This window comes from Podarcis liolepis (genome assembly GCF_965112155.1).
Source record: "Podarcis liolepis genome assembly, chromosome: 1".
In the NCBI taxonomy this organism is placed as follows: Eukaryota; Metazoa; Chordata; class Lepidosauria; order Squamata; family Lacertidae; genus Podarcis; species Podarcis liolepis.
In genome coordinates this window covers 18,219,224-18,247,051 of record NC_139554.1, presented here as the reverse complement: position 1 = coordinate 18,247,051, position 27,828 = coordinate 18,219,224, and the positions used below count along the sequence as shown (strand labels likewise).

Below are 27,828 nucleotides of genomic sequence, written 5' to 3'. Positions count from 1 at the left end.
CCATCTGTATCCAGAAGCCTCATTACATTCATTTCCAAGGGTCTCCAAGTGGTCTTTCAGAACAAGTGTGAGATGTCACCAAGCCAGCACTACAACTGAGTAGGGGTATGAACCTAGGTTCCCCACATCCACAGGGGGGGCAGAGTATGACAGCCACATTCAGTGGTGAATATGTGGAGAGGGGGGCAGCAGTGGCAATTCCCCAGGCCACTTCCTATTGTTGTTGTTGTTGTTGTTGTTGTTGTTGTTGTTGTTGTTGTTATTATTATTACAGTGTATTATTATTATTATTATTATTATTACAGTGGTACCTCTGGTTGCAAACGGGATCCGTTCCAGAGGCCCGTTCGCAAACGCAACCTGAAAAGAATGCAACCTGCATCTGCACGTGCGCAGGTCGCAATTCGCAATTCGCAGCTTCTGCGCATGCGCGTGACGTCATTTTACTTGTCTGCGCATGCGCGAGTGGCAAAACCCGGAAGTAACCCTTTCTGGTACTTCTGGGTCGCCGCGGGACGCAACCTGAAAACGCACAACCTGAAGCAAACATAACATGAGATATGACTGTATTATTATTATTATTATTATTATTATTATTATTATTATTATTATTGCCCCACCCACCTGGCTGGGTTGCAACACATAAAAACATAATAAAACATGAAACATTAATAACAACAATCTGATCCAATACAAAAAAAGTCACAGTCCCTCTAGCCCAGGCATCCCCAACCTTCGGCCCTCCATATGTTTTGGACTACAATTCCCATTATCCCTAACCTGTTAGCTAGGGATCATGGGAGTTGTAGGCCAGGTTGCAGTTGCAGGTTGGGGGTCCCTGCTCTAGCCATTACCAGAGCTGTGTGTGCTCTGAAAGGCCTATCCTGCACCCCACAAGCTAACCTGCTGCTTTCAGGTATGGTGGAGGGATCCAATCCTCTTTGCTGAAATAAGATTTGTCTGGCTACCCAGTTGGCTTCTCTGTGTGGAACTGGGAGGGCGGGGGCTGCCATCTCACCTTTCACCTCCGGCAATAAAATGTCTCCAGCTAGCCCTGCACATCCGAGCAAAACTTGCATGTATTGTGTCACGCTGGCTTGGGTTATTATTTAAGCAACTTTCTTTTTTCCAAACAGACACACACACACACACACAGAGAGAGAGAGAGAGAGAGAGAGAGAGAGGCATTCCAGGCGATTATGCTTGGCCAGGAACAGCGAGCTGATGACAGCTACTGTCTCTTTCCCACACCTTCTGAAAAATGCAAAAATCTAGCCTTCTCTTTTAATATTTCTGACGCTGGTGACCAGTGTCAGCTCTCCCCATACAGTAACTGCTTTAAAGCGCTGCATAGAGCACCGCATTAAAAATTAATTACACATGCTATTTTATTGATAGTGCATAATGTAATGAGCACCAGCTGTGCTAAACATCCAAACTCCTTTTAAAGATAGCTATTAAAAAAAAGAAAAGAAAAGAAAGAAAGAAGGAAGGAAAGGGAAAGAAAGAAACTACACTTCCAAATGTTTCTCCTGTCAGAGGAGGGAGGGGGGGAGAGAACAGCAACATCTTGTACGGATTTGAAACAGAATTCTTTGATTTAGCTCTACATTTGGAGTGTTTGAAGAGTTCAGGCTCTTGGGCTTGGGTATTAGAATAAAATCCAGTTAACTCTCTAAGTGTTGAAGCCATTGTCGCTCCTACATCCTTGGTTACCTTAGGTCCCTTTGTGTTTAGATTATACCATCTATTTCCACCTGCTAATATTGCAATTTCACACACACACACACACACACACACACGGACTGGGTGCTTAGAAGTGGCAAGAATGCACTTTTAAACATCTTTAAATACTGTTACCCCTGCTGCTTCTTAACTCTACATGATGAGGATTTACCGAGTTACATCGATTTGAATGTCTCTTTAGAACAAAGGCAGTCCTTAACTTAGATTAATAGCACCAGGGGCTGTGGGTGGAAGAGAAAACCCACCCCCCAAATGGATTCTTAGCTTTCTCCGAATATTTACAGTGCTCTCGCTTTGTTTCTCCATGTAGTTTCTGAAACACTCCTATCTACAATCGTTGCCTAAAAATACAAAACACAACCACACACTCAGCCATATTTTCCTGGTTGCTTTCCTATAATAAACTGAGAGATGCAACACTCTGTACATAACGTTTGAATCAGGGTGGGTTTTTTTTTGTAAAGCATATTTGCTTTAAAGTAACTATCATGCACAAATGCCATTCTGTGAGATGCTGTAAATATTTTATTCAAATCAATAAATATTAAGTAACGCCAGCTAATAGGGCGGTTTCTCCCAAGCACAAACTTTAGCAAATTTCACCCTGGTGAAAGCCACATTTCCCCAATATTGTATATTTTATATGTAGCGTCAATATAGATCGCTGTAGTTACCTCTCTCTCTCTCTCTCTCTCTCTCTCTCTCTCTCTCTCTGACACATGTACATGAGCAGCCCAGTTTCCTCTCTCCATTTTCTCATGCAAGGGCTAGGGCACTGGGCAAAGTGGGAGGACTGGGGCAGCGTGTTTTAAACCTGATTTTGGTGTGTGCTTTGCTATCCAACTGGGCATGATGCGAGAATGGGTGCAAGACCTGTGGCGTTCTCCTGCAGCTTTGTTAAGTTTAAGCCTGAAATCTTATAAGCATTTAAGCCTGCAATCTTATAAGCATTTACCTGGGAGCCTAGGGCTTGCCGATCAGAAGGTCGGCGGTTCGAATCCCGGCAACGGGGTGAGCTCCCATTGCTTGGTCCCTGCTCCTGCCAACCTAGCAGTTTAGAAGCACGTCAAAGTGGAAATAGATAAATAGGTACCGCTCCAGCGGGAAGCTACATGGCGTTTCCGTGCGCTGCTCTGGTTCGCCAGAAGCGGCTTAGTCATGCTGGCCACATGACCCGGAAGCTGTACGCCGGCTCCCTCGGTCAGTAAAGCGAGATGAGCGCCGCAACCCCAGAGACATCCGCGACTAGACCTAACGGTCAGGGGTCCCTTTACCTTTGCAATGCTGCTGAACTCAACTGGACTTATATCTGAGTAGATGTGCACAGGATTGCATTGTTAAGAGGCGCGTCTTTCTTTCTTTTTTCAAACTGGATGAGTTTACATTCCCCGCTCTGATTACTGTTTTGTTTTCCCATTGATCCTCCAGTTTTAATAAAACCCAGTCTGGAATGAAACAAAAGCTTGCTTCTTGTTTGAGTATGAAATGTGCAGAACACATACCATATCATTAACATAAACGTTTCTGAAATAATGCTGCTTTCTAGACAGACTGTATTAATTGTATCAGGCTCTTTTCTTTTCTTTTCCCTTTTTTTTCACAGCGAGGGTGGTCTGATCTAGGGATTCTCATTGGCTGACTCGGGAGTAAAAACGCCACACACACAAAAATGAATATAAGGATATAATTGAAGAGGAGAAAAATTATATATTAATATATGTGTATATATTAAACACACATACTAAATTCAATCCCATTGTTTTACTTACAGGTAATCCTTTTACCTTTAAAACAATGGCAAGAACACACCAGGCTGGCTAAGGAATTCAGTGAACAGAAGGCGGTACAGACAAACTGATGTTAACTTTACAAGATCGCTCAGTAATTTTTAGAACACCTTAATGACTAATGCAGCCAAGCTCCTTGTATTTGAGATATATTGTTTTAAACTCTGAGAGCTCGGGCCTCTGTGTGTTCCTCAGCGAAGCTTGAACTTCCACCACCTTCTCCATTAATCATGCATGTCAATGGCCACTCGCTGTTTTTAAATATGCAGAATTTGTGATTTCTTTCCATCTTTTGTATTCAGAATCTGTTTGGCTTTTTCATTTTCTTTTACTGCTTCTTAATATCTAAGGCAAAATTCATGGGTTTCATTGAGCTCTGAGCAAAGGTCTATATTGGTAAAAAAAAACTGGTTTGTAGCGGAAACTAAAGACAAAGTCCTAAACACCCACATGAAAAGCTACTCCTCATTTCCCCCACTTGCATAAGGCTATTTTCTGTTGCATTTTTCCCTTGCAAAGAATAGGAATCAGCAGCTAGAACAGTAATCGGGACCAAATCTGGCCCCCCGGGAGGATGCTACAAAAACACACAGCAGACAGACCAGAGACTTAAAAATTAAAATAGAGTTGTTTTTCTCTAGGATACCTGAATTGACTTATTTTCTCCTTTCCTTTCTGTATCTTTTCTACTTTGTGTGATCTCTGTTCAGATCGTACACCAGTGTTTTACACTGTATTCTGTCCTGAATGCATTGGCAAAAATGTGACATATAAATGTTATAGTCAGACCAGGCAATGTAAGGAAGAAGTGAGGAAGAAGCCACTGGGGAGAGGAGATGGGGGCCTTGGCCTGTCACCATGTCCAGGCCAAGTAGGTGCTTGCCACCACTGTATAAGAATGTCCCCATGCACATAGGTATGGATGCAACCATTGACCAAAGAACTGGTCCAGGGGAAATGCCGTAGCTCAGTGGCAGTTCATGCATACACATGGTTCCAGGTTAGATCATTTCCAGGTAGGGTTGGGAATGTCCCCTATCTGAAATCCCGCCAGTCACTGTAGACAATACAGAACCAATGGTCTAAGTTTGCTTCCTATGATTCTAATCAACTCAGCTAGTAACACACCATCTGCAACACAGTTCAATGCCACATTCAAGTTCAATAACCTCCAAATTCTCTTACCCCAATCCCCAGCTCTCCAGTGTATAAATAAAGCTCCCTGGCCAATACTATGCTAGATGAGCCAATGGTCTGCCTTGGCGTAACTCAACCACATATGTTCAGCTATGTGCATATGGGACGCTACATTCACTGCAATGGAGGAAGGAAATCTAGAGGAAGTGCAGATCTGCTTCCTTCCCTGGAATGGGGAAAACAGCTATTGTGGGTAAATGAATACATCTGTACAAAATTCCAAAAATGGCAGATAGTTTTAGGAACGTAAAACAGTAACCTTTATTATTAAATTTTGAACCCCATGGAATAAACATATTTCCATCCGACTGGTGTGTGGTTTTCTGAGCTTATAGAAAAGGGCAATACACACACACACACACACACATTACGAGCCACCAATGGAAAGCACCAAGGAATAACGTGTTTGGGGAGGAAGGGATAGCAATAGATTCATTTTTCTACATCAGTGATATTTGCTAGGCATATGGGCAATGAGATATAAATGAGAAAAAACTAGATGCCTTGTACTTTGCTAGTCCGGGTGCACAAAAATATGTGTGTCCTTCCTACCTATTAGTGTGGATGTCTGTAAACATTTCTAGGTTTAGTTGTCTTCATCAAAGTTAAAACCTCAGAACTACTTCCAACTTTTTATACGTTTTTTCCCCCTTTATTTTTTTTTAAAGGATTCATAGCAAGTTAATCAGAAAAAGGAGCAATGTGTTGGTTTTGATCCATGCACCACAAGCCTGTGAATTTTGCAACTCCCTTCCAGCTTCTAATTAAACAGACACTAAACATGTTTCAGTGGGAGAATCCAATTCAGCAGGCAGAAGCCTCTCCTTGGAGGCAAAAAAGGACATGGCAACAGAGACGTCTGTAGATATTTAAAAGCAATATTTTAGGGAGTGGGCCCATCTTGCAAAAGTCTGTTCCCTATGATGGCTTTATATAGAATTCAAAGCCTGTCAGAAAACCGAACTAGCATTAGAAAGAAAGAAAAAGAAAGACTAAGGAGGTCAGTTTATAATAGGGAACAACTGTCTTGTGATTGCTCCTGCAATTTCTGAAGCTCAAAAAGAGTCGTGGTCATGGGACAATCTTGCTTGCACAACTAATAGTGTATGTCTATGTTCAGAAGTGAGCCCCACTGAGTTCATTGGAGTGGGTACAGGACTGTAGGCTTAATAGACTAAAATCTGCATATATGTGCCTAAGATGAGATGAGAAGTCATGGATTGTGACACTAAGCTAGTGTAACAGTCAGGGCAGCAAGACTCAGGATCAGGCTGCAAATAGAAAACACCATGCAGAAATAGTAATAGGATGTATTATCAATGGCAGGTTTTATGTTTCAGCCTCCGAACATCCCCAGGCAGCCAGGAATGCAGAATGTTTACTGTAAATTGCAAAACTGCTCAAAAGCTCCGTTTCCCGCAGTTTCAGCATCTAAGGCCATTCTCTTAACAGCTCCCTGTCCATGCCAATTCTGAACAGCAAAGGTGCTATGCCATCGTCCAGGCCAAAGCTGCAAGATTTCTTTTCTTTTCTTTTTTCCAAGTATGAGTGTTGTTTTTAAGTTGATTTGAACACTGACATTTTATAGTCATGGGTGTGTGTGTGTGTTTTAAAAAGTTGATTCATTCCTCCAACTTTTGGTAAAATCTTATTATAATGGCAACAACAACAACAACAACAACAACAACAACAACAACAACAACAACATATTGTATTCATTCTAGTTTTGCTTCAAATCCGAACTAAAGACATTCCGAATTAAAATGATGATGATGATTTTTACTAAAAGAGCTGGGGAAAAACCACCCTTGCTTAGAGGAAGAAACAAATTTCTAACAACAGAAGAAAGCAACTTAAAAATAAACTAAGCAAGGCAAATGTAGAGAGGTCTGGAAAGTGAAATGCTGGGATTGAGAATTTGGTGAAACTTTCCCTCTCAGACCAATCTCTAATGCTAAAGGAAAACTGCACACTTCTTATCACTGGAGTCCTCACTATCACCTTCCTTACAAATCCCATGCAAATCAGCTTCTTCTAATTTTGACTACCCGTAAAACAACCCTCTTCACCGCAGCATGCTTCAAATGTCACCTGATTTCTTCTGTTTTCTCCACTGAATGAGACAATAAGGGGCTAATAACCTCCTCTCCAATGGTGGGTGGGGGGAAGAAGATGTTTTATTTCAAACAAAACTTGACCAACTACTGTCATAAATGTTTAGTGTGTGCTTTGATATTAACGTATTCTCTAAGTGCTGCAGATTACAGCAGTAACTACAGGAAGCCATGATACCAGGTCGATTCCCCCCACTTAAAACTGGCACAACTTGTTCAGCAAATAAGATCAGTCCAAAAAACTAACAGTGCACGACCGGCAGAGTAGGAAGTGAAGGAATGCAAAATGCATACGTCCCCTGCTTCTGTGTGCTTTATTGAGTTACTCTTTCCTTATCTATTCTTAGTTTTACTCTCTCCATTATTGCTGCATGTTTGTCTTAGAAGAAGTGAGCAAACAGGGTAGCACACTGGCTTGCTACATCTCCTATACGGGAGAGACTCCTCGCGTCTATGTTATGCCAAATAAATGCTGACGGAATAAAGTATCTGTAGGAGAAACGTTGAATTCGTCATTGCAAGGCTCATATACTAAGTCGGTGGGGTGGGACAAACCATGGAAAACAGCTCTTGCCTCCACTAGTCAACTCCTTTGTTTCCAGAACTTTCTGTCACTTAAAGTCCTCCACCTCTCCCGTCATTCAGACCATGGCCATGGGAACATAGAAAGCTCTCTCCTATGGACTCAAGACAACTGCTCTATCCTGGTACTGTTTGTGGATAAAGTTTGCCAACACTATGGGAAGTTTTGTTGTTGTTTTGCCTGAAGAACAGCCTGCAAGTCATTAAATATATAAAATAGTACTGTGTATTCCAATTGGCTGCGATGCCCAAAGGAACAGTGGGAGACGGCTCCTGGTTCTTGTGTGCCCTTCAGCAGCACACCATCCACAGGCCTCCCTCCCTCATGGAGTCACCTCCTTGTTGCTCATCTTTCTCATCATTGCTATCACCTGCTTCTTTGCTAGGAAGAGAGATCATCAGTAAGCAGGCAGTCGCTTCTGTTGCTCCTCCTTCTCCTTACTATTCCCACCGCCACTGTCTAGGCCAAGGTGATCAAGCAGGTTGCCATGGTGAAGAGGAGCCCTTGTCACAGTGGGCCTTCTGCTGAAGTTTGGGTCCTCAGCAGATACCTGACCATGCCAACCACCGATGCCAGGGCCCTGCAAGGATTGGATCTCGGATCCTTACTGAATCCAGCTGTGCTAGCTCCTGGTCTGTTTCTCAGTGCTATTCAAGGTGGTGGCTATTACCTCAAAAACCCATACTGGTTTGGAACCAAGCTACTTGAAGGGCTGTTTCCTCTCATGTGAACCCTCCCATCTTTTCAGATCAACTAATGGGTTCCTCATGTCAATGTCATTGCCTTCTGAGATGCGTTTGGAAGCAATGCAGTGCCTCATATAGGCAACTCTCTTCTTTGTTTGTGTTCTGCAAGCATCTGAAGATATTTTTTCATCCCCAAGTTTTTATGATTTTACTGTTGCTTAGATTACCATGTGTTTAAAGTCTGGCTCTCTTTGGAGGGTGTGGGTGTGCTTAAATGCTGTTGTTGTTTTAATTTATTAGATTTTCATTACTGGATCGTTGTTATTTTGTTTTGTGAGCTGCTTTAAAGCATCTCCGTTGAAGCCGGGACAGCAGGTTTATTTATTTTACAATAAATTGCAATCGAATAAATCTTCTGGATGCTAAGTACAGGCTCTACTACTGAACTATAACCCCCCCCCCTTTCCCCCTGTGCAGTAACATAAATTCATAGTGTTAAAGATCTACACTCCTTCACTTTATCTACTATCTCTTTTTCATATCTCAATGGCACAGTCTGGACACACTAAACTGTGTCTTAGTATTTTGATGCCAAGTCTCAGACCCTGCATTCCCTCTTCACCATGGCCACAAGGAGGAATGCATAAGCTTTTGCTTCAGGTTTACATTAACCACGGCTTGTTATGTCCAGACGTGACAAACTGTACTTAATCTTAACTAGGCACAAACTACCTTGAGGTTTGGATTACGCCACTGGCTTGAAGCCACTAAACTGTGCTTAGCGCAAACCAGTAGCAAAAGCTTCCGAACTGGCTGCACTAGAGGAGAGGGGAGGAAGAAGGAAGTGAAGGGAGTCGAAAGCTCTTCAAGTATTGTTCTTACCATGCTAGTCCAACCCCCTGCAATGCAGGAATCTCAACTAAAGCATCCATGACAGATGGCCATCCAACCTCTGCTTCAAAGCCTCCAATGAAAAGAGTCCACAACCTTCCAAGGGAGTCCATTCCACTGTCAAACAGCTCTTACTGTCAAAAGGTTCATCCTGATGTTTAGTGGGAATATCCTTTCTTGTAGCTTGAATGCACTGGTTCGTATTCATTTATTATTAACTCTGCCTCCCTCCCCTCCACCTATTCAGTTACTGGTCCTTGGCCCAGTATACTTGAAGGAGCATCTCCACCCCATCATTCGGCCTGGACACTGAGGTCCAGCTCCAAGGGCCGAATGATGGTTCCATCACTGCAAGAAGTGAAGTTACAGGGAACCAGGCAGAGGGCCTTCTCGGCAGTGGCGCCCTCCCTGTGGAACGCCCTCCCATCAGATGTTAAGGAAATAAAGAACTCTCTGACTTTTTGAAGACATCTGAAGGCAGTCCTGTATCAGGAGGTTTTTAATGATTGACATTTTATTATTTTTTTATATTTTGCTGGAAGCCACCCAGAGCGCCTAGGAAAACCAAACCAGATGGGTGGGGTATAAATTATTATTATTATTATTATTATTATTATTATTATTATTATTATTATTGAATTTGGTTTGATTTGGACTGTAAGCTCCTCGATGAAGGGTTGTCTCTGGATTATTATTCTAAAGTTCCATGCACAGTGATGACATAATAAAACAGCAGCAGCATGGATTCATATGTTAAAAAGATGGAAATTTGTGTGGAAGTTATTGTGTATTTTATGAAGGTCATGACGCACACATTATGAGGTCACATCCAGTTTGTCAGTATCCCATCGGACTGATGAAAATAAGCCTTCAAACGAGGGATGGATTCAAACCAGAGAGCTAGCTTCATCGTCACTTTTGACCCAACCAAACATGCGCCACACAATTTCTCATATATGGAGCAGAAATCACGCCACTCGTATGACTTATCTTCCATGGATACGTATCACAATGTAACTTAGACAACCACCTTCCCCAGGACGACAACCATCGCAACCGACATACTACCTGAAGGAAGACTAGACTTTTCCCAGGTGCAAAATGGGGAAAAACAACCCAACAGAAGTTTTAGATTGTAAATTCCACAGTACAGGGACTTCTCCTTTTATACATTGCAAAGTGTCATGTCCTATATAAAGATATATGATGTATAGAAACAATAAGCATCTTAGTGAATGTGTCTGGGCTGAATGCAACAAATGAGAATTTACTGCAGTAGGACAATGTCTCATAATCGGAGATTCCTGAAAATTACTAAACAAAAAACAAAAAACCAGAATTTTCTGGATTTGCTTCTGTACTAAATCTCATGTACTTCCACCCCATTTGTTCTCCACTGCCCTACCTCTTAGTCCTTTCTCTCTTCATCTCTCCTTCTTTATCTCCTTTCTTTTTTTCTGCCTCTTCATACACACTTTATTGCTTCTTATTCCTTTCCCTCTTTTGGTTATACGTTTCTCATTAGCACATGGGAAAAGTTGTGGGTGAGATGGGGTATTGTTTTGTTATTGTTTATACTGTGAACAATTGTAAAGAAAAATTAATTCATTAAAATAAAAATTAAAAAAACCCTGATCATCTGGAAAGACTCTACTGGAGCAAGCTCTCCAGCACTGGTATAAACAGCCACTATTACGAGCTACAGAAAAAGATGGTTAAGATGCAATGGAATTCACAGTCTACTCAGAAGTTACTCTAAGATCTGACCCGTTTTGTGAAATTGTTGAAGAATGGAGGAATCTACCGCAGTGGCAACTTTTCCTCAGGAACTGAGGAAATGCCAACCAAACGTACCTTGGATATCCAAGGCAATAGCACTTCCCTGCTGTTATGCCCTAGCAACTGGTATTCAGAGACATGTTGCCTCTAATTCTGGAGGTACTATATATACCCATCATGATTAGTAGCTCCTGATAGTCTTATCATCTGTGGATCTGTTTAATCTCTTTTTAAAGCCCTTCAACTTGGTAGCCATTGCCATATTTTGTGACAACGAACGTCACAGCTTTCCCCCCAACTCTGCGCAGAGTTAAAACTATTTCCTTTCAGCAGTCCTGAATCTCCCAGGATCCAGGTTCCTTGGGTGAGCTCTAGGCTCTAGTATTCTGAGAGAGGGGCTTTCATCAGGTCACATACAGCTACTGTCTCCCATAATACCTGTAGGGTTTAGGCTGAACTTTTGGGGAGCATCTTTTAGTAGCCTTTTAGTATGTACAGTCTGCTATGTCCAGGTTGTTTTTGCTTTGCACTGATGAAACAAGGAAGAAATTAATGAGAGGCTAAAAAAAAAAAAAGCAGTGAAGAAAAAGTGTGTGGACCATAAGTATGCCATGTGCCTCTGAGATCTGAGGAAAGCCTTTAACACAAATCATTAGGAAGAAAGACCTCAGATGCTAAATGTTATCCAATTAAGCTTAAAAGTAAACAGCCCAGAGAGATAAAATCTTGGTGTCGGAGTATCACATTTGTGTGAGGATTCTCAAGACGTTAGTTCCCAACTTGACATAAACAAACCAGCAACAACAGACCTGTGGCAACGTCTGAGGTCGGCTAGACCGCAGCCCCCCCAAAAATAAAAATTACAAGTGAATTTTAACTCCTGCCATAGAAATGGCCAGGAGTTGTTTTCATACAGTGTGCTGCTACCCGTGTCCTTACACATCCAAACGGAACTGGCGCTCCCATAACTAAAGAGGACATTGCGTTGGCAGCTGACCTTCACATAGCGACAATAAAAGGGTTTTCTATTACCTGACAACTGACAATGACATCCAAATGTGCCAGTCTCAGTCTGAGACCCGCCAACTGAGACTGCGCGCTCCCCGCAGCAGGGCAGGCTCAGGCAGGGCGGGAATGAGGTCAGAGCACGGTGGAGAGGTGGTGTTGCGATCACCGATGTGTGAGGGTGGGAGGAGGCAGTTATGGAGGCCGCCGGCAGCTTTGCAGGCCTGGACGGCCCTGAGGAGAAAACAATAGAGAAATCTGTCAGTGGTACCTACGTCTGAAGGGAAAGAGGGTGTACAGCAGGAGCGATGCGCAGCTGCTGTGCTTTATTTCACGGCGCACGTTTGCTTAAGGCGCAGAGACGTACATAAGGGCTGGGGGGGAAGCTCAAGGGAAACTGGTGCCTGTGGTCATTCAAAGGGAGGCAAGAAGAGAGGTTTCGAAAAATCATACTTAGTGCCTCTTATCAAGGCAATGCCATTTTTTTGGATTTTTGTTTGCTGGGAGGGTGCTCTTCTTACTTGCCATAAACCTTCATGACGGAGGAGACTATAAATCAAAATAAATGAACGGGGTGATATGTAACACAGCACAGATGAACTTCCACCTGTGTAACAGGACTCCTCTTTCCTCTCCACATCATCAAGTATATCTGCTACAAAGGGTCCACCCCAACCCACTGCAGAGTATTTTGGGGGTTCATGAGGTCTGCAGGAAAGAGGCAAGGAAGGAGACATGCTGATGCGCCAGAAGAATTATTTTCTGCTGGCAGGAGACCACAGTTAGATCTCACCCATTGTCCTTAGTTCTTACGATATCTTCTTCCCTTCCTCTATAACTCTCAAGCCACGGTTATGCTATATATACACATATTGCCATCTCAGTCTACCTCTGGTTACCACCTGTTCATTACATTTACAGGTTGCCCATATTTGTTGAGGAGCTCTATCTACAATAAGCAGAAAGAACATTTATGTCTAGAGTTTGGCTATATTCAGCTTCTGTCAGCTCAGCCTTCAGAAATGTATGTTTCATTTCTAGAAATGCCGAAGAGCAATCAAGTATGTGTTTTTCTTTTTATTTTAAAGAAGAAGAAGAACACCAAGTCGGTTGTTTTGTAGAAACATACGTTCATTAACTTGCTTTGTTTGTCAGACCTATACTAAAAACTAAATAGCTGCACAAGAATGTCATCTTACTTATTCATCCATCCATCTTATATACTGCTGTTTCTATGAAAATCCAGGAACAGTTTGCATGAAAAATTTAAAATACTCTAAACCGCTCTGCCAAAAAAAGGAAGTCACTTAAGCTACCCCCATTAAAGGACTGGCCCAATTAGTTATGGGACTGTGCTCTTATTGCAAAATTATAAGTTGACATCAGAAAAAGGGATGAATTGGGCCTTGAATTGGGCCCAGTAACAGATAGGCAGCCAGTGCAGTTCATATAGAACCAGTGTTATATTATATATTCTTGCCGCATTCCCTACAGCTCAATATTATTAGGCAGGACAGAAAAAGATCAAGAAGGCATGAATCTGGGCAAACCCCTTGAAGTATCTTGTCCACATCCTCAGGCCACAACAACCAAAGCTGGTCCCCGAGCTGGTCTTGCTACAAGACTTGAGCCGCCTGCATTCCAGCCATCATCCTGCCTGTTTCATTGGCTGAAGCACCTCAGGAAAAGCAAGCAGTTGATCATTTGGTACAGTGACGGAGAATACAATTAGAAGCAACCGCACTGAAGACCCTCTCCATCTCGCCATTCCATAGCAAGGCCAGGGAGTCAATAGGAGAGTATGTCATGTCAACCAGAAAACCCTCCAGAGATGTCAGGAATCCTTGAGGACTTCCGGGTTGACGCGATCTGGAAATGGCGGATTCCCTCCGAGCTGCGGAGGGAATCGGCTCTACCGAGGACGGGTCTTTGCCGCGCCGGCGACGCGGGGACCCTTAGAAACCGCAGGCGCGGAAGCCTGCGGACTGAAGACTCGGCGGGTGCCTTAAGCGCCCCCCCTGATTCACGAAGAGCCTTTTTAAAGGCTGCGGAGAGGATACGGGGGTGGCGTGGCACTGAGAGTCGATCGCTACCTCGGTGGAGCGAAGCCGCGAGCCATGACCAGAGAGCGCTGACTTCCTTCCTTGAAAATTTGGACTGAAAGAATCACCCGTGAGTAAGACAGATTGGGACTTTAAAAAAAGTTTTACCTTGAATTGGAGACGACCGGGGGGTGTGCTAAAAGGAAGTCCGCACCCCCCCCCTGCAGACGATATAAGCAACGACATAAGAGCTAAGCTGGAGAGCCTACCCTTGGTGGGGTGAGTTAAAAAGGACATTATCTTTCAAGATTTAGCTAAAGGAAATTTTGGGCTGGAGAGTGGAGTTTTGGAAACTTTCTTTTTGTTTTAAACAACCCCCCCTCCCGGGCTCGGGAACGTCCTGCCTTTGTGCCTGTGTAAGAGCTGCGGAGTTTGACAGCTGTCAAAGCTGTCAAACGGGCGGTTTAAAGTGGAAAAATCGCCATCTAAGATTCCTCTGGACTAAGACGAGTTATAATTGAGCCAAAATCGTTGGAAACAAAGTAATAATAATAAGTTAAAGGACTGTTGGAGAAAAGACTAATAAGTAACCAGATTCCCCCTAGGGGGAATTCTGTGAAACTACAATGGATACAATGGCTGTGGAAGGAAAGTTACTAGCGGAAATCGAAAGGATGTTTCAATTGGTGGGAATCTTACAAGAGCAGAGCTTGGCCATGAATAAACAACTTGTGACTATGACCTTGGGAACAGGCAACTCTGCTGTTTGTATTGAGGACCTGAATGAGAAAGAATCCACAGCTGAATGGGAAACAATATCTACAGAGGTGGAAGAGACTAAACAACAAGAAAAAGAGGAAGTAACCTTGGGAAGCAACAACCAAAAGCTGACATCTGTGGAACACAAGCAAGGAGACTCTGGGAACATATCTACCACAAGTCTGCGAAAGACACAGAAGAAGAGGGAGGAGGTCCCGGGACAATATGGAATACAGGAACTTAAAATAAAGAAATATGATTGGGGCCTCCATTTGGACTTTGACTCGACGACTGACATAAAGGACTACCAACAAGACAGGCGGAGAGGGACTGAAAGAGACTTGAAAGCCTCGGACGTGAGGAACCCAGGCTGAGAATCTCGACTTTGGATTTTTATTGGGAAGGGACAAAAACCGGGGATGGGAGGGAGGGAAGAGGAGATTCTTAAAAACTCTTAAGACTTTTAGGTTTGGTTAATATGACTTTTAATTAAGATAAAATGAAAAATCGATGGAAGAGAACTTAAGTCCAACTTAGGAAAATCAATTTTTTATTATAAAAGAGGCAATAAGATGAATAAGATGGTTAAGAGGAGAAATACCAACTTGCTGATATAATCTTGGGAACTGGGATGCACGAGGGGGGGTGGGGGGAAGTCAGGGAACAAGGTTATGAAACGGGGATTTGCTGATTTTATACATGTTTTTGTCTTGTGTTTCTTTTTTGTGTGTGTTTTGTTTTTATAAAAGCAGAAAACCCAATAAAAATTTTATATTAAAAAAAAAAGAGAGATGTCAGGAATCCTTAGGGTTCTGCAAGTCTCCAGGGCAGGCAGTTCTAATTGGTCCTCTATCCCTGCAGGTAGGGCTAGCTACTGTCAATCCAAACCTCACCAGGCTACGGTTCATCCATGACCATGGGATAATGTGACAAAAAAGACCCACACACTCTATATTTGTGGGCAAACACCACAAATCCATTCTGTACCTAGACTAGGTTAAGCATATGCCACACTAGATGTGTTAGGTTCATATGTTGGGTACTGAAACAGCCTCACAGTTGCTATGGTGGTCATGAAGTCCTTCGCTCGAACAGACAAGGTGGCCTCAACATGGATACAGAAATCCCCTCGTACAATTGTCTGGGGGCACTCAACACAACTGCCAAAACTGCTTCTACCAGCTAAGGAAGGGGGTGCTGTTGGGCATCAGGGGGGAGGGTACATTACCAGGATCTCTGCTTTCTCTCTCTGTACCAACCAGCCCCTCAATTCTAGTCTCCAGATGGATGGTTTTACTGGTTAGGCAGACAGAAAATTATGACTATTAGACACTGGTTTTCCAACACTGTATTTGATAACTATGATTATCTTAGGGTTGCTATAAGCTTCTTGATGGCCTACTCAATTTTGCCAATTCAATAAATTATGGGCTGGCCATAATTTGCCAGGTTTAACAAGTGCCCTGCATCTAATAAAATAAGCTTTCTCGTGTAAAAGATCATGCTACAATGAGCCAAGCACCTTTTCTGCTGCTGCGAGGTAACATAGCTATTCTTCAGGCAAACACAGGCAAGGGGACAGGACTGGCAATGGAGGTGCCTGTTTCAGTGGTGGTGTGGAAGAGAGCCGGGGGAGGCTGCCAGAGCCACCGGGAATGTGCTTGGGAACCGTATCGAAAGGGGGGGTTATTGTTTTATGGCCATCCTAATGCAACTAGCCAAACAGAGAACCGGAGAGGGCTGCTTGCCCAGCTACCACCGAACCAGCCTCGGCACACCAGCGCAGACAGAGTGCAGTGCCTCGCAGCTCAAGCAAGCTTCATGGGGATGCCAAGATTCAATCTCCCAGAATAAAGCATTCATTGGTCACTGTGGCTTCCTTGCCACTTGAGCTACAGCCAGAAATGCGTTCTGCATGTTCTGTTTATGCATTCCATTTGCCACAGAAAGAAAGTGGAAACCCTCCTTTTCCCCTAATAGCTTGAAATTGATATGGAGACCTCCAAATATATTATTCATTCAAAACACATACACATATACCTTTTTTTAAAAAAAAAATCATCTGTTATTTAAAGCTGTACTTAGTTTTTGCTCCTGCTCTGTTGGAAGAGCTTTTCTTCCTACTCTCTTGGCAGCAGCGCTACGACTTAAGCAATTAAATAAAAGCATAGAAATGTGTACACAAGGTGTGTATCTTGTGAAGTTAACCTTCAGTCAGTACTCATCAGAACTCAGTCGGGCTGCTGCATCCAGATTCTCAATAACTGTGGCTCCAGTTATATCTTTATTTAACGCCGACGTTTACTTGAAGCGCCTTTGAATTGAGGTAGCTAATAAACAAAAGCAGCTCCTGCGGTAAGATTACAAGTCTTAAAACAGGCTGGCATGCTTATTTTAGTCAGATCTCTACAGTAACAGAGCTCAGGGCAGACAACAACTTGAAAAATTAACAATGATACATGTATACAAGATATATAGATAAATGGCATTTAAGAATGCAGCCGGAACAACTGCACACAACTACCAAATACTGAAATGAAAGACAAGCCTAGGCCAGGATATCCAGAAGACATCTAGGCATACATTTTGGAATTTTCTTAGGAGCAGAACAAAGCTAGGAGTAGGGTGAAAATGCCTCTCTGAGCATACAAACTATTCCTATTTGCCACACCAACCAAGGGCGTTGTTGAGTCACAAAGGGATGTGGAAGGAGAGACTGTGGAATCTAAGTCATTTAGAACAAGGCCCATATCCATCTTCAACACAACGGGAGGAATTCAACATCACTCTAAGGCACTCATTTGATGAGGCCAAGCATTTCAACTTGACAGACATAATGACCCCCCCCCCACACACACCCCACATCCATGTTATTCCAGGGATTCTCCCAACCACCCCAAGCAAATTTTGGGGAGTGTGCAGTGGGAGAAGTGGAACGCACCATTGTGCAACTGGAAGTCCTCATTTGTGGAATCCTGCCCAATACTTTTTTTTCCTTCCAGTTTCCTGTTAGGATAAGGATTCTCTGGTGTATAATTCACCAAGCATAATTGCCACAATTGTCTCCTTCTGTTTGGACACATCATACTGAGAACAAATCATTGTTTGGTAAATACTAGTTTTGAACAATGACCACTCTGTACAAAGACTCTCCCCCCCCCCCCCGCACAATTAGGCAGACATTAGGGATTAAAACCCTCCATAACTGAACAACATTACAAAAGAGTATTTTCCTCTGCTAAGGTTTCTTCAGCATCTCAGACATCCTAGTTTGAAAGCTACAGCTAGCATGTTGATCTGATAGCTAAACATGTGAGTCCAATGGGGTACTTCATTCTTGGCAAAGCATCCAGCACTCCAGTCTGCACGGACTGAATTTGATTTTGTCATTTATCTTAAATGGCTAAGAGACTACCAGGGCAAAACATTTGTGTGAAGCTGTTGCCAAAACCACAAGTGAAGGGTCTAAATCCCTGGCGTAAATACTTGAGCGCCGAAGCATCAAGGATAAGATTTGTGTGCTTTTCTGAGCAGCTTTTTATTTTTTATTTTATTTTTAATAGACTCTCTGGACCCTGGGGATTCTTTTTCTTTTATTTTGCAACCTTTTGATCTCACTTCGAATTGCTATACAAACAGGTAAAAGAAGCCGCTAACGGGAACTGTATCTACATTACAATCTGGATGTGACTTTCTTTCTGCCAAACCAATGAAAGCAGATGGCAAACATGGAATGTCTAAATATACAGAAACAACTTTGCTTGTAATGTGGGCGGGGGGGGGGCAGCAATAATGGCAGGATCTTTTAATGCACAGAGAAAGGAGGGACAACGGAGTCTTCACACACACACAAAATTCCCCAAATTCAGGGTTCCTAAAGTTAAAACATTCCCCCCCCAAAAAAAACGTACCGTTACCATTGGCACTGTTAGTTCAACTCAGTTGCCACAAAACCTGGAAATGTGTCTGTTGGACACTGAGCCTGGAAAAAGTGTGTGTTGTCAGTTCTCCACATGTCCATGTTCACCACAATAATTGCTTGTAATGCTTCCCAGAATTAGAGAGAGCCAAGGGAAGCTGGATGGGGGATCCGTAAGGTCTTGTTGAAGTCATGCATCAGGGCCAGCTTTGCTTCTAGAGAGCCATAGGCAATAATTTAATACTAATACTTGGTACTAAGTGCTTAAAGAGTTTTGCATATATTATGCCAGGCATATTTACCTCTGGAGGAGACCACTATTATTATGGTCATACTGGGAAGGCCTGAAGCCAAGAGGTAATGCCTTCTGCTAACATTACTCAGTTAATACCTGAGATGAGAAATGACTTCCAACTGATAGCTCAATGTCCTAACCACGATGCCACACTAGATAACCCCGGGAGCTCACGCGTCTAAGCTCTCGTAACTAGCCAAGCATGTTATACAGCGGGAACTGAGAAAGGAGAAGCGCAACACACTCACATTTCTGATTTCCCCACTTCTTTCTAGCAGCTGAACCAACCTGACGTGGAAGGAACCAGAATGTACACACAGGCCTCAACACGCAGCACAGCCTATTTTGATCAGGGATGTGCAGTCTGTCTCCATAAACCACACCTCTATTAAATATGAGGGTGGCAGATATCTCTTGCATTGAGTCACAGCCTCCAGGCTCTTGAGTCAATGCCAACATGACCCTGAGACTGTCAGTGTTACAGTCTACCTCTGCTAGACCCGTGTGATTCAGGTTAGTGTGAAAAAAGGGAAGGTTATTCCAAACAATAGCAGGTAAGTACACAAGCTGAGAAGAAACAATATGCAATGGGACCCAACATCATCGCTGATCTCTTATGTCTTGCGAGCACCAAAGGCTCATCCCCTCAGGCCAATATTGAAAGGAAACTCCCGTGACAATAAAGTTAAATTTCAACAATTACAGGTGATAGTGATGCTTTTTTTAAAAAAAAACAACAACACCCTCCAATAATATCTGACAACCAAATTGTATCTTTTTGCCTTTGGTTATAAGTGTACGTCTGTATGTCAGGGACGGCTAGAACACTTCATTCGTTGGATAGAACAACACCTGAGCATATTGGTTTGCACCCACTACTGTCCTTCCAGAAGGTTCTTTGATCCAGCAGAGCCTTTCGTGAACCAAAAATCAAGCAAGCCATTGTACCAACTGCCCCTTCCCTCTGTGTCCCGTCCCGTCCCCCAGCTCTGCACCAGAGAGTTGGGGTACAGCATGGGAGGCAAGAAGAAAGAGGATATTTGCCAAATCGAAATCTCCTCCTTCTGCTGGATCAAAGAGCCTCTATGAATGAAGGCTTAGCACTGGATACACAACCAATTGCAATTATGTGGCTGATGTTGTAAAGAACCAGTTGTTAAGGTCATGTGTTTTTTTACTTGCATATTAAAACACACACACCCCATCAGAGACACAGAGAGGATTTTTTTGAGCACATTAAATGGTTTGTACAGCAGCAAAGAATTCTTCTTTTATAATCGTTATGGTTGAACCTCTGTGATGTAGCTTTAAGAGACTTCAGAGTTAATCACATCACAGCTCCTTCATTTACCCTGGATTTTGGAGAGAACCTTGACTTGTTATGTAAGGGACGGTGGAGAGCAGGGGTGGCGGGGCTGGTTTGTGGATATACAAGTTACTTTAATCTCTCTTACGCTGTGCATTAACATCTTTTGTTCCATCTTCCGGCATTCTGCATCTTGTGCTAATGAACAGCACGACCTCAACTACAGGCAATTGAGATGCACTGAGAGCATATCTCACTTCGGTTAGATTTGTCCTGAAATTTCCTAGTGAATTTGTACCCAGTTAACTAAATTCTGATTCCCTTGCTAATCTCCTTCCTCTCTTGGAAAAAAAACCCAAAACAATCCACACTTCTTCCCTCCAATGAAAAGCATTCTAGTCCACACTGTACTGAGAAAATCCAGAATGGCTTCAATTAATGACTGAAATCAATCCAGATTGCGCTACACCCAGTACAATGCAGATTATACTTTTGTCTTGTTCACTACACTCAGGCTTTGGCAGTGAAGAGCAGCCTAAAAGGATAGGTATAAGGTACTAGTCTAAAGCTCCAAATTGTGTGAGTAGTCACACATAGTCCACATAAAATCACAGAACTGTAGAGATGGAAGGGACCCAAGGGTCATCTAGTCTAACCCCCTGCAATGCAGAACTCTCAACATGGTTTGCATTTAGTTAAAACAAAGGTGGGCAATCAACATTTACAAACAAAGAGCAGATTTGAGCAGGAGCACAGCAATAGAACTTCCATTCAATACAAGCGCTGATCAGCCTTCGGAACACATGAAGTAGTATTTGTATAAATGCTTCCTGTTGTTGTTTTTTGTTGTTGTTGTTGTTAAGAAACCAACTAAAATCTTTTTCAGCCAATGGAACCTTTTCTAGAGACAAACTGCACCTGCTGAAACTCCCTCTTCTACGCAATTGGTAAAGATACAGGAACCCTATTCTCTGTTGCCTTTGGCCATCCTAACAGGGGTATACTGTAATACAGAATACAATCCATCTATTCAACAAACCGGAGTGCTCTGTAGAACAACAACGTAACATGTTATAAAACTATGGTTTATGTGGACAGGTCACTTTCAGAACTAGTTCAATGAAAGAACCAGCTTCAATGCTTAATTTCAGCTGGATGTTTTCATTTTAATCTTTCCCTTGAAAGGCTTGAAACCGGAGTCTCCCATATCACAAGCTATCTGGTACTCTCGTAAGTGCCCCCTGGTTTCATGGAAGAATGCCAGTAAGTATTGCTTGAATTTAAGTCTGCTTTTGAACATGTGATCTATCTGATACTTTGATTTTCTTGCACGGCCATTAGGGGAAAGAAGAAAAAATATCCCCATAAACAGAGTCAATGTCTGCAGCACAGTCTACCTGCATCCTGTATAAAGAAGATAGCTCCCAACAAGGTGAAAAGGAATTTTTTTAAAAAAACAAACCAGAAGTAATACTAATTATTGCTTGTATTTTTCTCCCACCTTTCAGCAATCATCCCCAATATGAAACAAACAGAGTTTCTAGGCCTGGATTAAATATATTCAGCACAGATGGGAACTAAGGGTTTGAGACTGTGGACGTTGATGAATACCAAACACATCTAAGAATCATTTCTATACTTCCTTTCCCAGTCCCGTAAGTTACTCCAGCAAACCCCCCACCCCCAAAAAGAGAGCGCAATCAAAGAAAGTCAAACCACAAAATCCAAATGAAATTTAAAACATTACACACAAAGACTCGAGTAGCCACATTAAGGTATGGTTCTCATTTATTTTCATTTGTATCTAGGAACTTTGGGAAATGCTGCTAATGCATAACTGAACCCACATATTTAAAATAAACAAAAACCTGTGCAAGGACACAGTTTCAGCATTCATTCTAAATGCCCTGTCGCCCCCCCCCCCTCAGATAGTCAGAGAGTCTTTCGTCTGCTCCTGGTGCTCAGAGTGTTCTGCCTGCGCAAACACCGTTCATTTGCCTCCTTGTTTCAGATGTGCAAGTCACATGCACAAAATGTTCGCAGCTTTCAAGCTTGACTATTGTCATCCCCATATTGATTGGAGAACTGCAGGCTGCTTCGTTTATTATGGACGCAGAACGCACGTACCTGAAAACTGCATGTACCTGCAATGTTATAAGTGCATGCCTGTTTTTAAAATCTTGTGTGTGTCCCAAAGCCAATTACTCTGGGTCCCCTGGGACTGAAACACAGCATGTACACAGTCCAAAAAAAGATGGCTGTGGCTCTCACCTGCCACAAGGAATGCAGACCCATGCTGTATATGGACGTGTGCTTGCTAATTACAGCGAACATGTAAAACTGACTTGGAAGAGTTGTCACATGTGAGACTCGAATTGCCTTTGAACCTCTCTATTTATGTTGGTTTATTATCTGGCCATGGTAAATACAGAAGAAGAAGAAACAAAGGAGAGGCATTTGTAATGCGAATGAACATCCCTCTGGATGAAGCTTTCGCATCCCCAGCGCAAAGCAATTGAAACAAGAGCCGCTTTAAATCCCCGGTGTGCAAATGCCCTTATGTTACAAGACAAGCAGCACTGCCCAAGGCTATCCAACGAATTCAAGTCCAGTCTAACAAGGACTCCACTGGCTTTCGTAAGTCTCTTTGCCTGTAAGCATTTGTGTGGCTATACCAACGGATGGATGGCCCCCAAAATATAATTGAAGTCTTTAAAAGTAACAGTGTCCCTCTTGGACATTGGCTGAACCATGGAATTGCATGTATGCCTTCAGAAAGAGCTCTGTATAATTACTTCTATGTTTTTGCATTTACCTCTGAGCATCAATCTCTATATATATAACTCGAAACAGCAACCCTCCTCCTTCTGCTAAATTCTCAAAGAAATTGTGTAAGAAATCTCGAAAAGCCTTTTCGAAAACAGGTTGATTCACTTCTCTTTCCATTTTTGCTCTTAAAAAAAAAAAAAAGCTGGTTGCTTTTCTATTAACACGGAGCTGTTGTTTTAATTTAAAAACAACAACTCCTACATCTCTGTGTCTTATGTACAAAAGCACAAACACAGAAACTAGTGCACTGCTCAGACATGTAAGACGTGGGGAACTTACACAGGGGTTCAAGTGCTTGTAACAGAATAAGCAGACCAAGGCAGCCAGGTAAAAACACACAGGGGTAAAAACACATTCATAGATACACACACAAGCATGCAGAAGGGCACCCAAAACTGCAGACATAAAGTGCACAGTTAGATGCACCCCTTAGAAGCCATTAATACTTTTCAAACCAGGCACACATGTAGGAAGTTTTTGAATACTCAAGATCACACACTGAGCGACTTCAAGCTAACACCCATCTTTAGACTTGCTTGCAGTTTGGTGTGTGTGTGTGTGTGTGTGTGTGTGTGTGTGTGTGTGTTTTTCTGGCAAGCAAGGATTCCTTCTGAATTGATACATTTCTTTATAGCCAGGATTCCTACTGATTTGGTATAAATGAGTCATAGATCAAGAAAAGCAATCTTGATAGCAGGAAGAAGAGAGACTGCTAGTGAGGGACACTGGCACACAGAAACTTGACAGTCCCCTTACTGCCTCCCCCCTCGTCTATTCCCCCCTCCCATGCCAAGACATTAATTCTCACAAGTCGGAGAAAATTACTATGCATGAATGCAAAAAGCATGATCAGGAGTAATTAACATGGCTTCATATGCAAATTTTATTAATGCAGAAGTACAAAGTCATTATGCAAATGAAACTTACGTCAACTCTCTTGACAAATATTCATCTCTGAAGCTCAAGTTTCTCCCTTTTTCTAAAAAAAAATATTGCTCTTTCAATTTAAAATAAAATAAAATTGAAACAGGGAGGGGGGGAAGAAGTGATGAGGACCATTTGACAAGTTTGCAAAGTTGTTTTTCAACCAGATAAATTTATTCTTGCATTGTTAGGTTTTTTGTTGTTGTTGTTGTTGTTGGCAGGTACACGACAGCTCATAGAGAAAAGCAGGAGGGGGGGGGAGAGAAAGCTACCAGCAGCAGGCAGCCAATCAAAACGCCAGCGGCAGTAATGAGCGCGATTGATGACTGTTTGGCTTTACTGCAGGGTAATGAACTAGAATCCAGTCTGAGGAGGAAAAAAATATGAATATTCATGAAGCTGTGCTCCTGCCTTTGATGATTAAAGAAATTTTTAATATTCAAATAAGCGCTTGCCAAGTGATTAACAAAGAACAAGCACGCAGGAATATGGAAATAGAGCTGCAGAAGATTTGGGAGTCACAGCCTGTGCTGCAAAGACAGCACAAAATTTCAAAAACAAGATAGGCAGATAACCCAATTGAAATCATGCAATTTTTTAAAATAATAATAATAAATAAAAATGCATTGGTTCAATATTTTATCAGCTGCTTTGTTTAAAAAGTGTGGGTGGAAAAAAGGCCTAAGTGGGTAGTAAGATTGGATCAGAGAAGGGGAAATCAATTAAATATACTGTTTGCTCACAGACGAAAAGCCCATTTCCTCACAAAGCCTACCCTGAGAAGAGGATTCGGCTTTTTTTAATTATTATTTTCTGGTTAGAAACTGATAGAGCTACAAAAGAATAACTCTACTGGGAGTTATTCATACATTGCTTTTCATAATTTGATCTTGAAGGTGTTGATTGTGTCATGGAAGGTGTAGAGATCATCATCTCTAGAACCACAGTCCCCCCCAAAAAGCCATTTCTGGGTGGAAGCAAATGTATTGAATAGGTTACAGACAATAAACTGAAAATATCAAACTATTGCAAATCTCATGCTTTTCTATTGCGTATGTACATTACGCACTCAAAGCCATGTTTGTGAACTGTGTTTTGGATAGCATCCTATAGCTCTCTTGGCTAAAAGATATTAAAATTCTGCAACCCAAACTGCATGCCAATTTAACTGAATTCTGCAACTCACATGGATTATGCAAATTGATTAAATTTGCATAACTAATCTGGTTTTGTTAGTCACAGGGATTCGACCATCTTTCTGACTTGAGATTTTAGAAAGTACAGTGGTATCTCAGGTTAAGTACTTAATTTGTTCCGGAGGTCCGTTCTTAACCTAAAACTGTTCTTAACCTGAAGCACCACCTTAGCTAATGGGGCCTCCTGCTGCCGCTGTGCCGCCGGAGCCCGATTTCTGTTCTCATCCTGAAGCAAAGTTCTTAACCCGAGGTAATATTTCTGGGTTAGCAGAGTCTGTAACCTGAAGCGTATGTAACCTCAAGCATATGTAACCCGAAGTACCACTGTAGTGCCACTCACTTATAAGCATATTTGTCAAGCCATAAGGGCTAGAAACTTGATGGAGTGTTTTTGTTTTGTTATTTTAATCACAGCTGAGATTCTCAAGAAGCTGGATGTCACATTCTGCCTTCTTTGCTGCTGTGGAATTAGGGTATATAAGAGGTGAGAGTGTAACTTTGCATAGTATTAGACCTAACAGAAATGCTCTGGATTTTCACAGAAGCTGAATCGTTAGCAATGGGTCATAGTTTAATGATATAGCATATGCTTTGCATGCAGAAAGCCCTAATTTCAGCTCTTGATATCTCCAGTTAAAAGGATCAGTAGCAGAGCTGGAAAAGATCTCTGCCTGAGACCTTAGAGAACTGCTGCCAGTGGAAGTAAACAGCAGTAATCTAGGTCAGCAAATGGTCTTGCTTAGAATATGTTCAACTAATATCAAACACGTAGATGAGATGGAAAGTGTACAGCAGATCCTCTTTACAGGAAATATTGCATTTTCTCGAAACCCTGTCTCTTCCTTAATGCCGAATGTAGCTGTATAAGGCAGATTCACATGTTCAAGCTAGGGACCATCAAAGTATCTAAAGAGGAAAGATGCTTCCCTTTCGCATAGGATTTCTGAGCCGTTTAACAAAATAACCTACTAGTGTTACATAACATCGGAGGAATTCAGTCTCTCACAATTTAACAACTTCACTAACAGATTCACACTGGTGTGCGTAAGAAACGGTATCCACTGCCAAAACGCTTTCCCCGGTTTAAATGCATTCAATTAGCACCTGACAACATGAACTTTTTGGCAATTTTGAATGGGGCATGTTGAGTTCTACACCTTCTCTAAGCTGAATGCTCTCTGGCATTTCAGAGATGAGAAACAGCACTGTCATCTCTTGCACGAAGAAGAAAACAATATAGTACTTCCTGGGTTTTCTGATTAGACCTATATGCATGGCCAAAGGAAGGATTTGACTTTTCAGGCTAAATCTCTTCTGGCTTACAACACAGAGTCTCTTCAAGTTTCATGTAGTTGGCCAGATCTCTCTTTGCAAAACACTAGGTGTTACTCTACAGAAGGCTACCCTGAAGAACAAAGGAACAGATCCAGACCCTTCTAAAAGATCCAGGCCCACCTAACATACCTTAGGAGGTTTATATTCCGGAAATGGTTTTAATCAATTAGCCTATGTACACACAGCAGATCACCTGGAGAAATAATTCCTGGGCCATACCCATTTCAGAATGTTGCATGTATTAATACCGCCCCTTTAAAAAAAACACACCACAACCCTTCATGCAGAAGACTAGCTTCTTAAAAAAAACCAAACCCTTCTCCCTGACGTGCCAATTTTTTTATATAGGGATTTTTAATAAAATATCTTTACTGATTTTTGGATAAGAAATTGTTTAGAAAAGCAAAAAAATCCCTGGAAGTAAAGCAAAAAATATATGGGAATATAACAAAAATAGAGGTCCTAAGCATATTGCAAAGCTTTCATATTTGTCAAGGGCAGCAACACACACCCAATGAATAGTAGTGCCCCCAAATGTTTTGGGGGGGAATGAGAATCACATTTTCCAAACATCCAATGAAGCACGTGGCAAATGTTGTAATTGTTCTGCAGTAGTGTATAAAATACACTCCCACCATGCAAACTGAAATGAATCTTGTTCTGCTGTGCTACATAGAGCTCTCTCACATGCCTTTTTTCTGGTAGAGAGCAATGTTCCCAACATCAGACAACTAACAAAAAACATGGAGGTCAGACAAAGTTTCCCATTTCTGTAAAAATGAGAGGTGTGCAGCCACTAATTTTTTTTAAAAAATCAATAGTAATTTTGTGAGTTTTATATCATTATTATCCTTCTCAAATAAAGAAAGACTTACCATTTGTCGGGGGAACTTAGCAGGTTACTTAATTTTTTTAGAGACTTACTCAAAAATGATTTGAAGACCAGAAAACTGTTACTAATGGACACTAGCACCGTAAGTGGAAGTATGTAACACGGAACTCGCAACCCTGCCAACAATCTGGCATTAATCTAGAGGTCATACGCGAGCGATGGACCAGGATCCAGTACCATTTATGGTATATAGTGGTTTATTACTTAGGTAGGGATTTTTGTTCATTCAAATGTGTTATATTCACTATAGCAGCAGATTCATTTACACACACAATACCAAAAGTTTGCACTAGCATGTTGGCCTGAGATCTTGGAGCAATGTATCTAAAACTGGGGGTTTAAGAAAACTATGAAACGTAGAGCTTACTTAATATGATTTGTGGTGTTTCAGTATGTCTTAATCTGTTTGCAGGCTTCTATAAACCTAAGTCATCTGAAATTTTAAAGGTGGTACATTTCAGCTTCCGCTTTTTGTCTGATTCTCCCTCAAATATGAATTGAGACTTTTGTCTATATAAAAACATGAGCGCAGAACTACAAAGT

General features: G+C 42.0%; 1 protein-coding gene across 15 annotated transcripts in view; it reads right to left on the bottom strand.

Moving 5' to 3' along the window:
- BCL11B (BCL11 transcription factor B) overlaps positions 1–27,828 on the bottom strand; it is a 167,265-nt gene that overhangs the window by 75,221 nt on the left and 64,216 nt on the right. For 10 of the 15 annotated variants that reach the window (XM_083517474.1, XM_083517473.1, XM_083517476.1 and 7 more), the window contains exon 3: positions 11,816–12,022. The exons of the other annotated variants lie outside the window; for them this stretch is intronic. In XM_083517474.1, the coding sequence (XP_083373600.1) occupies positions 11,816–12,022 (207 nt within the window). The remainder of the gene's footprint in view (positions 1–11,815; positions 12,023–27,828) is intronic. 15 annotated transcript variants of the gene reach the window in all.